Source organism: Rhineura floridana, chromosome 12 (assembly GCF_030035675.1).
Source record: "Rhineura floridana isolate rRhiFlo1 chromosome 12, rRhiFlo1.hap2, whole genome shotgun sequence".
Lineage (NCBI taxonomy): Eukaryota > Metazoa > Chordata > Lepidosauria > Squamata > Rhineuridae > Rhineura > Rhineura floridana.
In genome coordinates, this window is record NC_084491.1 from 31680466 (window position 1) to 31695884 (window position 15419).

The 15419-nt window shown below is 43.9% G+C and overlaps 1 protein-coding gene across 9 annotated transcripts in view; it reads right to left on the minus strand.

The window, feature by feature from the left end:
• ARHGAP32 (Rho GTPase activating protein 32) overlaps positions 1 to 15419 on the minus strand; it is a 233127-nt gene that overhangs the window by 14012 nt on the left and 203696 nt on the right. For all 9 annotated transcript variants that reach the window (XM_061592443.1, XM_061592442.1, XM_061592441.1 and 6 more), the window contains 5 exons: positions 14577 to 14679; positions 13441 to 13585; positions 12618 to 12700; positions 10337 to 10444; positions 1984 to 2129 (listed from right to left, as the gene is read on the minus strand). In XM_061592443.1, the coding sequence (XP_061448427.1) occupies positions 1984 to 2129; positions 10337 to 10444; positions 12618 to 12700; positions 13441 to 13585; positions 14577 to 14679 (585 nt within the window). The remainder of the gene's footprint in view (positions 1 to 1983; positions 2130 to 10336; positions 10445 to 12617; positions 12701 to 13440; positions 13586 to 14576; positions 14680 to 15419) is intronic.

The following is a 15419-nucleotide window of genomic DNA, read 5'->3' on the forward strand; positions in this document are numbered from 1 at the left end:
ATAACTGAAAGCATGATCTCCTAGAAATGTGTTAGAAAACTCTGTATGCAAGTGTCATGCCAGGCCCTGATCTGACCTCAGCCAACAAATCCTCTGATGAGGACCTGGGCTTCCTGACGATCAACAACTCAGGTAAGCAGACAGAGCCCCATGAAGCCGGCACTGAGATCTCCAGTATACTGAGAGGGACCTCCCCAGGACTACCTCAAGGAGGTGCCCTCAAAGGGCCCTTGGGGTGGGTTTCTGACCCACCTCTGGCAGACGAACCCTTGGCTGAGTCAGAAGGTGGGGGTGAGTCAAGCCTGAGCGCTCAATGTCACCACACACATCTTAGGTAAAGGGCTTGTGAGTAACAACATTCTTCAAGAGTAAAGCAGACTTAAACATCTGCAGCTAGTATCAGGCATGGTCTGGGAGGCCAGGCTATATCAAGCTTTCACTGGAGTCTGTCAGCTGCTGGAAACAACACATGTTGTTCAGCTCCCTAATCTGAACCTGACGCCTTGCCTTGCCCTGCCTTCTTCTGGATCCCCTCAGTTGCCAACCTCTCGATACCTGTGCATCGATGCTGGCGTAAGATTATGTTTGGACTCAGGTTGGATCTCTTGTGAATAACCTTGGTTCAGCCTTGACCTTGCTTTCTGGACTCCCCTTGCTAAAGTCTGGTATACTGTGTGTGCAACTAAGCCTTCAGTGGTTCCCTGCCTAGCTCACTGACCCAGCTGCTACAGGACAGCAGTTTAAGTTAAAGCTCAACAGGAGTCACAGCAGAATAAACATCCTTCCTATTTTTTAGTGGTGGGGTCACTGACAAAATCCACTCTGTACTAGGTATGCTGACTGATACGACTTGGTAATGATTGGAATACCTTCTAGAAATAACCTGTTCCTACTGGCTGGCAGGTCAAGGAAAGAGCCAATGCCTCAGAAGCTTCATTTCACAGCCTTTGAGGAGGAGCTACTGTGCTGGAAAAATAGCTGTAATTTAACAGATTCCTTTTTTCCTCTGTAATGGGATTGCCAGCAGAGTTCACAACAACCCCTCTCTGTGAATTTAGAGGAGTTATATCGTGTTAATGCACGTTCTAAGCTAAACAGACCAAACTCTTTCAGTATTTGCTCATAAGGCAGTTGTGACTGTCTTAGTTATTCTTTCTTGTCCTTATTGCAGCTTAAGCTGAGGCAAGTAAAATTAGACAAAATACCCCATATATCATGTAAAATCAAAAGGGGTATCGAATTCCTGAGATGGTTCCAATGAGCAAGACTGGCCCTAATCAACACACCCTCGCCTTCTCCAGGTCAACACTGAAATATTGACTAAAACAGATCCTGAGTTTTATTTATAGCACCTACTTGGGAAAGGGCCTTTAGCTCAGCAGTACAGCTCATTCATTGCATGCAGGAGATCCCAGATTTTGTTTAAAAAGATATCTGATAAAAGGTATGAGAAATTCCTTTGTCAGTCATGGAAGACTCTCCTAGGGCATGTGACCACTTTCGTGAGTTAAGTGTAAAGCACAGGCAGCCAAAATGGTATCCTCATGATCTCATTGGACTCCTGTCATTCCTGGCTATTGGCCATACTGGCTGGGGCTGATGGGAAGTGGAGTCCAACCCCATTAGGCAGCATGTTGGCTACTCTGGTATAAGAAAAACTCAGTATAACTCCATCAAATTCTTTAATCCAACCAGAAAATCTGACTTTTAGTACAGCATACACCATGCTGAAATCAGAGAATAGAGAAATCATCATAGGCCACGACAGTTAACAGAGGCCCCCTTCCTAGGTCAAATAATGGCCTATATTTTATAAATTTGTTAAGCATTATTAGCTTGTAGAGAATGGAGGGATGACAACAGAAAGTGCATTTAGGCAGCCTAGCATAAAAATTGCACACTTTGATGCTGCTCTGTATACATTTTGCATGTTTTGGAGCTCTTTGAATTTTAACTTGCTGTCTTTGCCTTGGGGAAACATACCTGCACTCTCTCGAATAACAGAGCTGAGTTTGGAACTGAAAAGGACATCCACGTGATTGAGAATGAATTCCACAACCACTGACTGGATTCGCACCTCCATAAAAGCCGCTGTTCCACTGAAGCAAGCAGATTCTATCTGCTTTGATCTAAGGAAAAAGAAGAGAGATTAAATGTTAACAACAACCGGCAGGAAGAACTCTGGATCAACGCATCCAGTTTATACTTTTGTACAAATATATTTATGTGCAACAGGCTTCTCTCTCTTTCACAAGTATAAAACCTTGTCCTGATGAAAAATGCAGAGCTAGGGGTCAGAAGAAAAAGCTGCCAGCTCAGAGACCCTATGTGCTGAAATGATTGCAACCAAAAACTGTTTTTAACATCAACAATTTAAGCTCACAAGAAGCCAGAGGTTTGAAAGGAGGACCAGTCAAGGCAATTTAAGTTACAGATCAGAAACCTGTGTGTCACCCCTTTAATGAACCTCTTATATAGGAGATGGAAGATGAGGTCTCGCCTCCCATACAAGAGAGGACACTGCTTAGTGCCACCGCTGCCTCCTAATGGTGTTAACACTTAACCTCCTGTCAACTCTGCCCTGTAAAAACTTCCAGAAAACCTGAACATCTTTGGAAAGGGGATCCACCCCAGATTGGGCACACCAATTAAGAAAGGTCTTCCAAGTGATGCTATATATCCTATTCATGGACGCTCTCCTAGATGCCAGAACAGTGTCCAATACTGTCCCTGAAAAACCCAATTTCATCAACCAAACCCTCTCAGCCTCCAGGCTGTTAGATGGAAGAGATCTGGTCGATGGTGGACCTCTGGTCGATGGTGGACCACTGGTCCCTGGATCAGGAGATTGGGACAAGATGGGAGTTGCCAGGGATCCCAGACTGACAGGTCCAACAGATTTGGAAACCAAGGACATCTGGGCCAAAATGGGGCAATGAGAATGACTTCCGCTCTGAGGCTGCAGATCCACCTGATTGTCCATTGTAGAAGACTGAACGGGGGAAATACATAAAGCAACCCCTTGGGCCAGTCTGTCTCAAGAGCGTCTATTCCACTGGCTTGGTGGCATGGTGGGCAAGAGAAGAATCTTTCCAACTGGGTGTTCTGTGGGGAGGCAAACCGGTCCAACTCTGGCAGACCCCATATTGTCATGATCTGCTGAAACACCCATGGGTTCGGTTGCCACTCTGCCTCCGCAATGGCTATCTGACTGAGCCAGCCCACTATCACATTGGAGATGCCTGCAATGTGCTCTGCCTTGATCGATACAATGTTCCTCTTGGTCCACCTTAAAAGGCACCTCAGTGCAGATATCAGACCCTTGGATTAGGTGCCACTCTGCTTGTTTATGTAGGATTTCGCCAAAGTGTTATCTGCCTTGATAAGGATTTGGGCTCCCAAGATCCTTGCGCTGAAGGCATGCATTGCCAAATGGATTGCCCATAACTCCAGAACACTGATGTGCATTTCCATTTCCCTCAGTGACTCCATGTCTTGCATTACCTGGGACCCCAGGTGGGGCCCCCAGCCGGAGACACTTTAATCCATCGTGATAATCAGACAACATGGTTCTTCTAGGTCCACCCACACAAAAAGGTGGGTCACAGCTATCCACCATCTGAGATTCTTCTTCAAGGAGGGACGAATCTCTAGCACCAACTGTCTCCACTGAGCTATGACTGCCTCCAAAAGGGCATAATGCCTTTTAGTCAATTTTGCGACTAAGTTAGCCTTACTGGTATTGGACCACTCAGCCTTCCAGACTATGTCAAACTGCTGTGGAAACAAAACCCTTACGGGAACTGAGACCACTGAAGGAAAAGCCTTTTTGGCCCCTGATGTGCCAGGCTGCATGGGAGAAAGAGGTGGCCTCCCCCTCCTCACTCAGTTGCAAGATGAGACATTCCTTAACCAAAAGTGGTTGGAAAAATTCAGAAGAAAAAAGGCAAGGTTGTGTTTGAACCACTTCCACTTCCTCATCCGAAAGCACCCCTTCCTCACTGGCTGGTGAGCTCCCCCTAATCAACTGAAGTGGCAGCCCCTTCCCCATGAGGAGAGACAACAGCAACTGAAACAGGAGTTTGTGGGCAGCACTGGTCTGACTGGGAGACAGATATAACTGGTGGCCCCTGAGCTTGCATGGCCTTCTGAACAACCAAGAGGAACCAACGAAATAATCTCATGCTACACTGCATCTGCCTGTGCCACAGTTACCCCCTGACCAAGCGGGACCTGGTATCCCCTTCTGGTCCACTTGGCAGCTGATTCCCCCTTTGAAGAGAATAGAGAACAATCAGGATGCAGCTCAGGAGACCCCCAGAACCATCCATACTACTGGATCTATGGCGCCACTCCTCCTCCACTTCATAGATGTATAAGAAGGGTGTTTCAACTTCTTATGGCGCCCCTGGGGAAGGAATGCTCCCTCCCACCACGAACTGACCCCAAGGAATTACGGATCTCTTGAAAGATGAAAGACTTGATCTAAGAAAGAAACTTTGGAAATTCTCCTGCAACAGGACCCCCTCCCTGGAATGGGGGGAGGGAGGACTACTAACCCCTATACTGACCATGCTAGGGGAGGGCAGATACCCTGTCTTTGGTACCCGCCATCCTGCAGGGCCACTTCATCCAAGTCAGAGCCGTCTCCCCCCCAGGACAAATCAGGAGAAGCATAGCCAAACCAATCTTTTCTCCCCATCCTTTTATTTCCCTCACCCATGCAGCAACCAGACAAGAACAGGAAAACTGTCACCAGTGTTGCCTGCCAACAGCAGCCAGCAAGAATGTTGCAATACTCAGACAAGCACATCCCTTAGCCTTAAGAGATGTGCAGTCCGATAGAAATTTGCGGGGCAGGAGGAATGAGGTGATCCCACCCGGGACAGAGTGTTGCAGGATCTTGCCTCATAGCAGAGCTGCTAAGAGTGACGCATGCACACCAGAAACAAAATCGTGGTCCCGCTCGATGGAAACTGCAGGACCTGCCAAGCTCCAAGTTTGTCTCAGAGCAGAGAGCATTGGCCGCCCAGGCCCAAATGGTGCTTCGCACCTAAACAAAATGGAGGTCCTGCCCAATGGAAATTGCGGAACCCAACAAGTTAACAAGGCTCTGTGAGACCCAGAGGGGCAAAGTAAAAATTGTGTTGCTCCCAGAGACTGCATGCGGTCCTGCTGGATGTCAGATGCAGAAGCCACCAAGCCCCAAGAGACTGGCCATGCCGAAGCCACTCAGCTAGGCTATGCAGTACACACACACCACTTGCTTATGTACAGTGAAAAAGGAAAAAAGGGAAGAAACTAAACTCCCCCACTTTTATTTATATATAAACAGCCCTTCCCTTGAGAATAAAAAGAAAACAACGAGAAAAAGGAGTCCTCCCCCTTAACAATCAATAACAACAGACCAATGAACAAGGAAGAGGAGATAAATTACAAGACAAAAGGAGAAGATAAAACTCACTGAAGACAAAGGTTCAAGCACTGGGAATTTTCTTCCCAGATGAAAAGACCCTGCCACTGTTGACCATTGAACTGTACTGTCACTGAGTTTATTTTTCCATCAAGTCTGCAAGTCTGGAAATCTGTAGCTAGAAGGAGTTATGTCTGGCAACGGACAGCCAAGGCCGTTGCCATGGTAGCATCAAGATAGGCTGGGAGAGTTCTAGCAGCTATCTGTGTTGAGCTGAGTCTTCTGTGTCATGTCTTTGAACTGAGAACTTCTCTCCTGGGGGGGGAGCAACTCTACATGTAATCTTAAAAGCCTTAAGCCATAATGTCTTGTAGTAAAGACTCTTAACCTGATCTAATGCCTCTGTGATGTTTCTTGCTCAACTTAACTCCAATGTAACGTATGCTGTTTCACGCAACAACGCACACACATCAACAGGGTTATGGGCCCAGATCCACAGCGCGTTACACAAGAGTAAGTTGCTGGTCTGAACGGCAGACGGAGTTCCAGAGGGCAGCTTGATTGATTGTGCCAGACAGAGGTGAGCAGGATGGCTGCAGTAAACCTGTCTGGGGGAGGCTTGCCAATGGAAAGATTGACGGGAAAAGAATTATGCCAGCTGGAAGCCGAGGATGCGGGCTTTGCTGATAAAAGAGGATTTATGGGACATTATAGATGGACCCCCTCCGGCGGTACTGACCGCAGCCTGGACGCGTAGAGATCAGAAGGCGCAAGCTTTTATACTTCTGGCTCTATCAGACTCTCAACTGTTACACGTGAGAGATGTTACAAATGCCAAACAGATGTGGGACGTGTTGGAGGCCCTACATGTGCAACAGACTGCGGGATCTAAATTGTGTTTGGCAAGGAAGCTGTACCAGATGCGCTTCACGGGTGAGTGCGAAATGAGTGAGCATCTCACGGAATTCAGGCGCCTATTTGCTGAGTTGCAGGATCGAGGCATGGAACACTCTGACCTTCAGAAGACCTATTTGATCCTGGCTTCACTCGATGGGACTTGGAATAATATGGTCATGGCTTTCAAAGCCATGCCTGACGGAGGTCTGAACGTTGCGTTTATTGAGGAAAAACTGTCCCAGGAATGGCAGCGGAGACAAGAGGCGAAAAGTGCTGAGGAAAAGCAAAGAGCCAAGCTGAAAGAAGAAAGCAGCTGCAGACAGGAAAACAAGCGGGAGCAACAGCGGCTGAAATCTTGTTATGCCTGTGGGGCTCGTGGGCATCTTCAAAGAGACTGTGCAGTCAAGCGTAACTCCAGGGAAGGAGGCTTGAAGCAGGGAAGTGTGAACTTTGTTTGTAAACAGAAGTCTCAAGATTTAGGACCTGTTGACTGGCTTCTTGACAGCGGTGCAAGCCATATATTAATCAAAGACAGGAGTTTGTTTTACACGTCTACCGATGAGCAGGACTTTGTTTTACTTGCGGATGGATCACACAAGAATGTGGAAGCCCGAGGACTGGTGAGATTTGATAAACTTGGAATACTGTCAGATTGTTTGTTTGTACCAGATCTGCATCATAACATGTTGTCTGTGAGAAAACTGGTGAGTTGTGATTTTTTCAGTCTTGTTTCACAAAGACCAATGTTTTGTAATGAGGGGAGATCAAGTGTGTTTGCAGGGAAGCCTTAATGATTCACAGTTTGTAATAAAGAGCAGTCAAGCAGGGTGTGCTGTGTTAAATGTTGAGGCACAGGTACATCAGGGCTGCGTCCATGAATGGCATCAAAGGCTGGGGCATGCAAACTTTGACACGATAAAGAAAACCCCAATGCATAGTGAAAACATGCGTTTGAGAAATTGTGGACAGTTAATGTTGGATTGTGATGCATGTCATAAAGCGAAAATGACAATTGCACCAATTAACCGGGAGGCTGAGAGAACCACAACAGCTCCCTATCAGCTAGTTCATGTTGATTTATCAGGACCAATAAATGCTTCACGCGGAGGTGCAAGATTCTTTATGGTAATTGTGGATGACTTTTCAAGATTTTGTCATGTTTTTCTGTTAAAGCATAAAAGTGAAGCTGAGCAGAAGCTGAAACTGTTCATTAATTGAAACTCAACATGGCGTTACTGTGAAAGCGATACACTCAGATCAAGGGGGGGAATTCACAAGCAAAGCATTGGGTGACTTCCTCGAGAGTAAGGGAATAAATCAGAATTTCACTGCTCCTTACAGCCCGTTTTCCAATGGAACTGCAGAGAGAAAAAATAGGGTGCTTCAGGAAGCAATGAGAGCCATGCTGATGGATTGCAGTTTAGGGAATTCTTTCTGGGCAGAGGCGATTTTGTATGTGAATTATATTCACAACAGGGTGTTTCATAGTGCTCTTGGAATGTCTCCTTATGAGAAAATCACTGGTAGAAAGCCTAAAATACAACACATTCAAAAATTCGGTGCACGTTGCTGGGTCCACATTTCACAGGGAAAAAGAAGAGGCAAACTTGCACCCAGAGCACTGCAAGGTTTTGTTTTAGGATTTCAGAATGCGTATTTCAGAGTTTGGTGTCCAGAAACACAGCAATTAATCCTGAGCAGAAGCATTAAAGTTGCAGAGAAGCCTTGGGATCAAAGGCAAACAGTCATTCTCACAGGGTCAAGTGATACACAAGCGCAAACATTTAAACCAGATCTTGACATAAAAGTGGAAGGCACACAAATTCCTCTCAGGGATGCTTTAAATGAGCTCATTTGTGGGAAACGAAGATCAAAGAAACGTAAGGCTGAGGAAATGGAGGATCCTGGGCACGCTGTGCCAAGCACAAGCACAAATGGGGGGGCAGAGAGAGCAGAAGCCCTAGTGCCTTTAAGACGTTCTACAAGATCAAACATAGGGAAACCGCCTGAAAGATTTACTGTGGGGGTAATTACCAGCCCAGGTATGCATAAACAAGTTGAAATGGATCCTGATACACTGTATTTGACTTGTGTACAGCCAAAGTTTGATTGAATAAAGTGTTAGCTAAATGTACAGAGATGTTCTGAACTGTACTGAAATGTAAACTGTATTGCAAGATGTATTGTAGAAATGTATTATTGTTATTGTTGTCATGAATTACAGACATGATGGGAAAAGGGGGGGATTGTTGACCATTGAACTGTACTGTCACTGAGTTTATTTTTCCATCAAGTCTGCAAGTCTGGAAATCTGTAGCTAGAAGGAGTTATGTCTGGCAACGGACAGCCAAGGCCGTTGCCATGGTAGCATCAAGATAGGCTGGGAGAGTTCTAGCAGCTATCTGTGTTGAGCTGAGTCTTCTGTGTCATGTCTTTGAACTGAGAACTTCTCTCCTGGGGGGGGAGCAACTCTACATGTAATCTTAAAAGCCTTAAGCCATAATGTCTTGTAGTAAAGACTCTTAACCTGATCTAATGCCTCTGTGATGTTTCTTGCTCAACTTAACTCCAATGTAACGTATGCTGTTTCACGCAACAACGCACACACATCAACAGCCACTCTCCACCATAGGCAGGGGAAGTCTGGAGGGTGGGATGACTCCTCCACCTGGAAGAGGAGGCAAACGGCTCTGAAGACCCTGCCTATCATGCCCAGAGGGAGGTATCACCCTGTCTACAGAATGTCCTCCAACCTAATCTGGCAAACATTGTTTAGTGGTTCCTGTCCACTAAGAAGTCTGCTTTCTTTCAAACTGCTGCCCTGGTTCTTTCTCTTTTTTATGAACTACTTTGCCCCAATTAGCACTGTTCATACAGTGCCCTAATTGCCCTTTAAGACACTTTAAGCATTGCAGGTGGAGAAAGTTACTTGTCCAGATGAGAATGAAAAGACAGTCATGGACTCAAAAACTCTCTAGTTACTATCCAGGCAGCAATCATGTAATTGTGATAAAGGATTACACAGTGCTGCAGACTCAAGACTGTGGTTTGCACATCCTCTTTCACTGTATGTAGATTCTATAATATGAGAGACTGATTATGCATGTAAATTCCTATGTGGATAAAACGTGCTCCCTGTGTGAATAAGGCATGCTCCACTTGCACTATCTTCCCCTTGCAAAAGAGGACTTGAGAGTTCACTTGAACACGGATTGCTTCCATGGGCATTTAAAAATGTAGGAGCTCATTTCCCCCAAAGGTCATATTTACAGCAGGAGCAGGTGTGTGTGCCTGAACATATATGCTGAACCTGCTCTCAGAAATACCTGCTGCAATGCAGGTTAACAGAGTCAGCCTTCAAGACGGTTCAAACCAAGGAGACCCAAGTCTCGGCAAGGTAAATGCAGACATGTACATTTTATCGAGGTTGCTCATAGGTTAGGGCATTCAATGAACTTTTTTTTTTAAAAAAACCCCCAATATTGCCCTGCTGGCACCTTACAGGGTCTGAACGAGGGTAACTAGCTACCCAAGTGGCTGGAGGGCTGGCTACTATGCCAGGTGGCTAGCTGGCACCTTTGTTAGCAAGCTGTTGTTCCTGCTTCCTTTTGAGCCAGCTCCTCAGGGGAACAAGGAGTGGTGTGGGAAGTAGTTCTCTTTCTGCTTAATCACTTTTTTTGTTGTGCTCCTCTGTTCCACTGCCTGACATATGAAGTTCCAGCTAGTGCACCTTCTGTACTGTGCAGTCAACTGGGCTGTGGGCACATGCCTCCAAGCCCTGCCAAGTACCCAGCTGAGAAGTCTCTGTGTATGAGGACTCCATCTCCTCCTTCACTCACTGTTTGGCTTCATAACAGGACTGAGTTGTGTAACAAGGTCCAATGTGAATGAGGTATCTTAGCCAGGATAGTTTTATTTTTTATTCACAAAATAGTGATAAAGCCTCCACTTCATCCAGTTATTTAGTGGACTTGCTGAGCTAAACTGTGGTGGTGGTATATCTTCAATCAACTACAAAAAAGGTACCTCAGCAGATTTGGTGCCCAGACAATTGCTAAATTCTTCGTGTGCATATTGGTGATGGCACAGTAATCAGCAAGGTGAGCCAAATGCCTCATGAGGAATTCCAGGGTTCTGGAAAATGAGGGACAGCTGTTAGTGGTAAAAAAAACCAAGTATATCACATAAGTTAGTATATCACAGTATACTTTGCAAAACAGAAAAAAATTGACATGAATATAGTAGAAAACAAATTAGTCTAAAAATGTGCCCTAATCAAGGATCAATATTCTGCTTTTTGAAAAATAACAGTTATCTTTGCTTTCTTCTTAGGCCATGAATGGATGCAGCACAACACATGCCTTTATTAAAGTAAAAGTTCCTGAACGCAAAAGCAGGCAGACAAAATGCATTGTAGAGCGATATGTTGCAAAACTCCTCTAACAGCCAGGCTACTGTCTATATACAAGACAATTACTTGATCACATAAGTTAAGGAGATGTTAGCTAATTCTACAAAGTCCATTTATAATTTTTTGGTGAAACAATGGTAATTTACTTCAGTGGTGGAAAACCTTCAGCCTGCGAGCTTAATTGGGCCTGGCAGGGATTCTAACCTGGTCTGCAAGGCCATTTTCCCAAAGCCAGGTTACCTGCCCCGCACCTGACTCCACTCTCAGGTACAACATGTTTAAGAGAAAGGGTGTTAACTTATTCTATCACAGACTAAAGAAACTCTAGTGAAGCCTCATCACTCTTCGGTGGCCAGTAGAGGGAGCCTTTGCAATATGCATCCAAATAAAGTATTGCAACAGTAGTACTGACAAACAGATTCTTCTGTGCTTGGAACAGAATTAACATAAATATTTAAGTGGAAATTTGAAGGCTTATCATCCACTGAATAATAATGTGGCAAGAGGTGTCTTCTTGAGTACAGGAACACAAACAGACATAGGATAATCCATCTTCAGAATACAGGAAATATACCCCCCCTCGCAAATTCCAGCATTATTAAAGGCTCCTGGCTCAAACTTGGTCATGCCAAGAGCAGAACTTCAGTATTCACTGGTGATAGCTTTCCTATACAAGATGATGTATGCGTTGTGGTGGTGGTAGTGGAGGAGAGTGATTCTGTGCTATGTAATTCTACTAGGCTCTCTGGAGCAAAGCAGTGAGCCCAGTCACAGCAACCACCAACCTCTGTTCATTCTAGATGGGCTTCAGTATGCCCCAAATACCAAGAAAACCATAGAGACCCTAGAAAGACTTTAATCTTCTATTAATAACAAAACATGTACATTGCTTAGCAAAGGATGAGCCAAATTGACTTCAACTTATTTCCCAATTGCTTTCTACTATATCTCTACCACCACCCCAGATTGCTAAAGGCCCACAGATGCTAAAAGCCGGCAAGCGCTGAAAGCCTAGTCAAAGAAAACCTTGAAAGGTTTTGCAGATTTCTAAACCACTTCTCTGACTCATTTTTGCCAGCATTCCTTACTGTGCTTAATGTGGGTAGTACTGAAGCTCCACTCAGTGAGCACAACTGCTGTCCTAGCTACAGTCAGACATACTTATGTTTATATTAGTGTCTTATACAGTTCACCTTAATTGGCAATCAAATTTGCAGAATTTTGCCTCAAAGGCAAGATGGCAGACCTACGTTTCTTGAAATGTCACACCCTGGATTTTGCTGTTTCTACAGGGCGTCCTTCTTGCCTCCATTAAAATACCTTGCAGATCTCATGACCTCTTTTCATTAACAAAATGAAATAGTTCTGCTGTGATGGGCCCTTTTCTTCACCACCAGCACACTTTATATAATGTCAGCTAACATTATGCAGAATAAATGTTGTTTGTCTTGTTACTGATCTAATTAAAGTAGAAGTCAAATTTATGCAGCTCTAAATCCTTCAGCATGCACCCAACCATTTAATTTAATACATGCAAGAATAATGCTGCTTCAATATGCCAGCCATCTTAGGGAGTAGAAATTGGAAAGCAAACAGAAAATGTCAACCTTCCTTTTAAGAATGATTATATAATTGCATACTGAATGTGCAGAGTACTTTAGAAAGGAGACGTCAACTCAGGTCCCTACACATAATACGATGTGAATTTAGATTAGTGCAAATAGTCTTGGTCTATCTCTGTTTCCCAGGAGAGGCAGAGGTGCACTGCCAAACCTGCAGGGAAAAGAGGACATAGTCTTGCATAATTAAAGTCACCAGGGGATTAAAAAATGGACTGCAGGGGTGTGCTAACATAAAACATTAACTATATATTGAGTAACAGCTGTGTATGCTAACCTGTAGTGAGGTGGGGGTAACTGCTGGATGACATCATGGATTTTAACTAATCGTTCTTCATCTGTAGCAGCAGATACAGCATCCTAGAAGGAAACAAAAACAACAAATCCTCAATACCATGCATTTTGCTGCACTGTGCCACCAATCCGGACAGCTTTCAGATGGTTGCCCTGTTAGTATGCCAATTACTATGGAAGTCACAGTTCAGTTAGGCCAAGCAAGAATGAACCCTTTTGGTATTCAGTGTAGCAAGGCAGGGATTTATCCTACATTAGCACACAATGATATTATTTATTGCTTTGGAATTCTGTCCTGACTGCTACTGGCTAGGGCAGCATCTCTGGAGTTCTTTCCTATTTGAATTCTCACAACAGTACTGTGAGGCAGGTTAGGGGGAGAGATATTGACCTGCCCAAGGTCACCCTCTGAGCTTCATAGTTTGGTGGGTGATTTGAACCCTGGTTTCTTTAATCCAACCACATCCAGTGCATCACACTGGCTCTGACAACTCAACATATCTTCCTTGGAGGTGGAAGAAATTCACAGATATCATTAGTATTTCTAGATAGCCTGAGGCTTTTCCCCCAGATTATGTTTCCAGGAGTGCATCAAGTGCAAAGAATAATGTCATGTGATACACCAGAAGAACTGTGAATAGATAGCATATAAATATATAGCAATAATATAGAGGAAGCATGCCAGTTCTTTTAAGTGTGGTTTTAATCTAGCTACTATTAGAAATAATGAAAAGATACGATTTTGAAACATGACTCACACTGATGCTGCCCATGCAGTAAAACTAAGAAATCCATCTTGCACTTACTGAGAATTTCTCATAGAGCTGATATGTGAGCAGAGGATTGGGTAGTTCTCGGAAGTAGAGCTTACAGAGTGAACCCACACAATGTATATCCTGAATGTATACATCTTTTGTCAAGTCAGGGATTTGCTCTGAATCAAACTCATGCCTAGAGACAAAGGAAAATGGAGGAGGTGAAAGGAGAGAAAAGAGGATAATATATAACCAAAAGATGACAACTACTTTGTTTACAGGAGCAAATAAATGACTCAAACCTCAAGCCACAGAGGTCTATGGCCCTATGGGTTTACATTTTTGCTAACTGAAATGGCTTCTTGGGAGTCAGTTTTGGTATTTTTACAGATGATTAGTTTGCTCAAAAATCAGACTGCCTGTGATGCAGAAAACTCTAAGTAAATGATTTTATGATATATACTTAATGTTCGTACAGCCAAAATGAGACCAATTCCAATTGTTACGTAAAAAGTTCCTGTCTAGGTATAGTTCCCCATCTGTCAGAATGAAAACAGAATGTCCTTTCAGTCTGAAAGCATAGAAAGCAAAACTGTGAACACGATGGGACATTCAGGACCACCCACATCACTGCATGCAGATTCAGCAACCCTATTAAGCAACAGAGCCAAAAATCACCAGAAAATCTTGTACATTGGCTTGTCTTGATGAGAAGAAGAACTGAGAGCCATAAAATAGCCATCTATAGAGGGCCACAGATGGCAATGTGTGTTCTGTGCTAAATAACGTGTTTGGAAATTGCTGTTTCAAATTAGCCAGGCTTAGACACATAGGAACTAATATGGTGAGTCAGATAAGTGGGAACAGAGAAGAGGCAACTGCTGTTTCTGAAGCTCATGTCCACTAGAGCCATAAATAAAACTCCAAATTACTTGCTATCCCACGGACATTCTGTATTCAGAAATAATAGATAGTAGCCTCAGAACAACACAACTGGTGTCTGTCCCAGCCAATGAAATTATTTTAGATTCTAAGACACATGGAAAAATGGACCACACTATACTTCAATTTTTTACCATTTCAGAAGCAAACTAGAAATAAATTCCCAAGAATATTCATGATGAAACTCCAAGACTGAAGTTAGCATGTCCTGGATTTGAAAAACAGTATACACAAAAAACCCATACCGTAGTTTCTGGATATTAGAAGCAATCCCAGATAGGCGGTATATTCCATCCACAATGCCATGCTTTTCAATGAATTCAGTGCAACTTTTGAGAACCTGGGGGACTTAAAAGCAAAAAGCAACAGTGTTAGTTGATCATGAGATTTTTCGCTATTACCTTGCCAGATTCTTCAACGCTATACACATAGAAGCCCTTTGAGAAATTACATAGATAAGAGATTTCTTAAATCTTTTTAGGTGTAGCTATTTCAGCAGGTGCTTCCATTTCCTCTTAAGTGAAGACTGAAACACAAATCATTTCGAAGTGGGATTTCAGACAACCATGCACCATACAGTAGCTGCATTCAGCATGCAGCTGGTCATCCATAGTTACCTGCCATGTGGTTCACTTTAGTGTTAGACCCTCAATCTTTATTTAAAATTCACTCTCATCTGCTGAAACTATTTCTTGTAGCATCACATGGTCCACCCACCAATTATACTGCATTAGTGAGATGGAATACTTTCTCTGTACCTTTTCTGCAGGAGAGGCAGGCAGAACATTATAACAGCATAGGAACAGCCCTGCTAGATCAAGCCAAAGGCCCATCTAGTCCTGCATCCTATCTCGACAGTGACCAACCAGATGTCCATTGGAAACCAACAGAAGAAGAAACTGAGTGCAGTGGAACTCTCACCAGTTGGATTCCCAGCAACTGGCATTCAGAAACATGCTACCTGAGAGAGTGGAAACAGAACACAGCCATCATGGCTAATAGCCATTGATAGCCTGACCATCTATGAATTTGTCTAATCCTCTTTTAAAACCTTCCAAGACTAAGATCATAACTAACTGGTGACCATT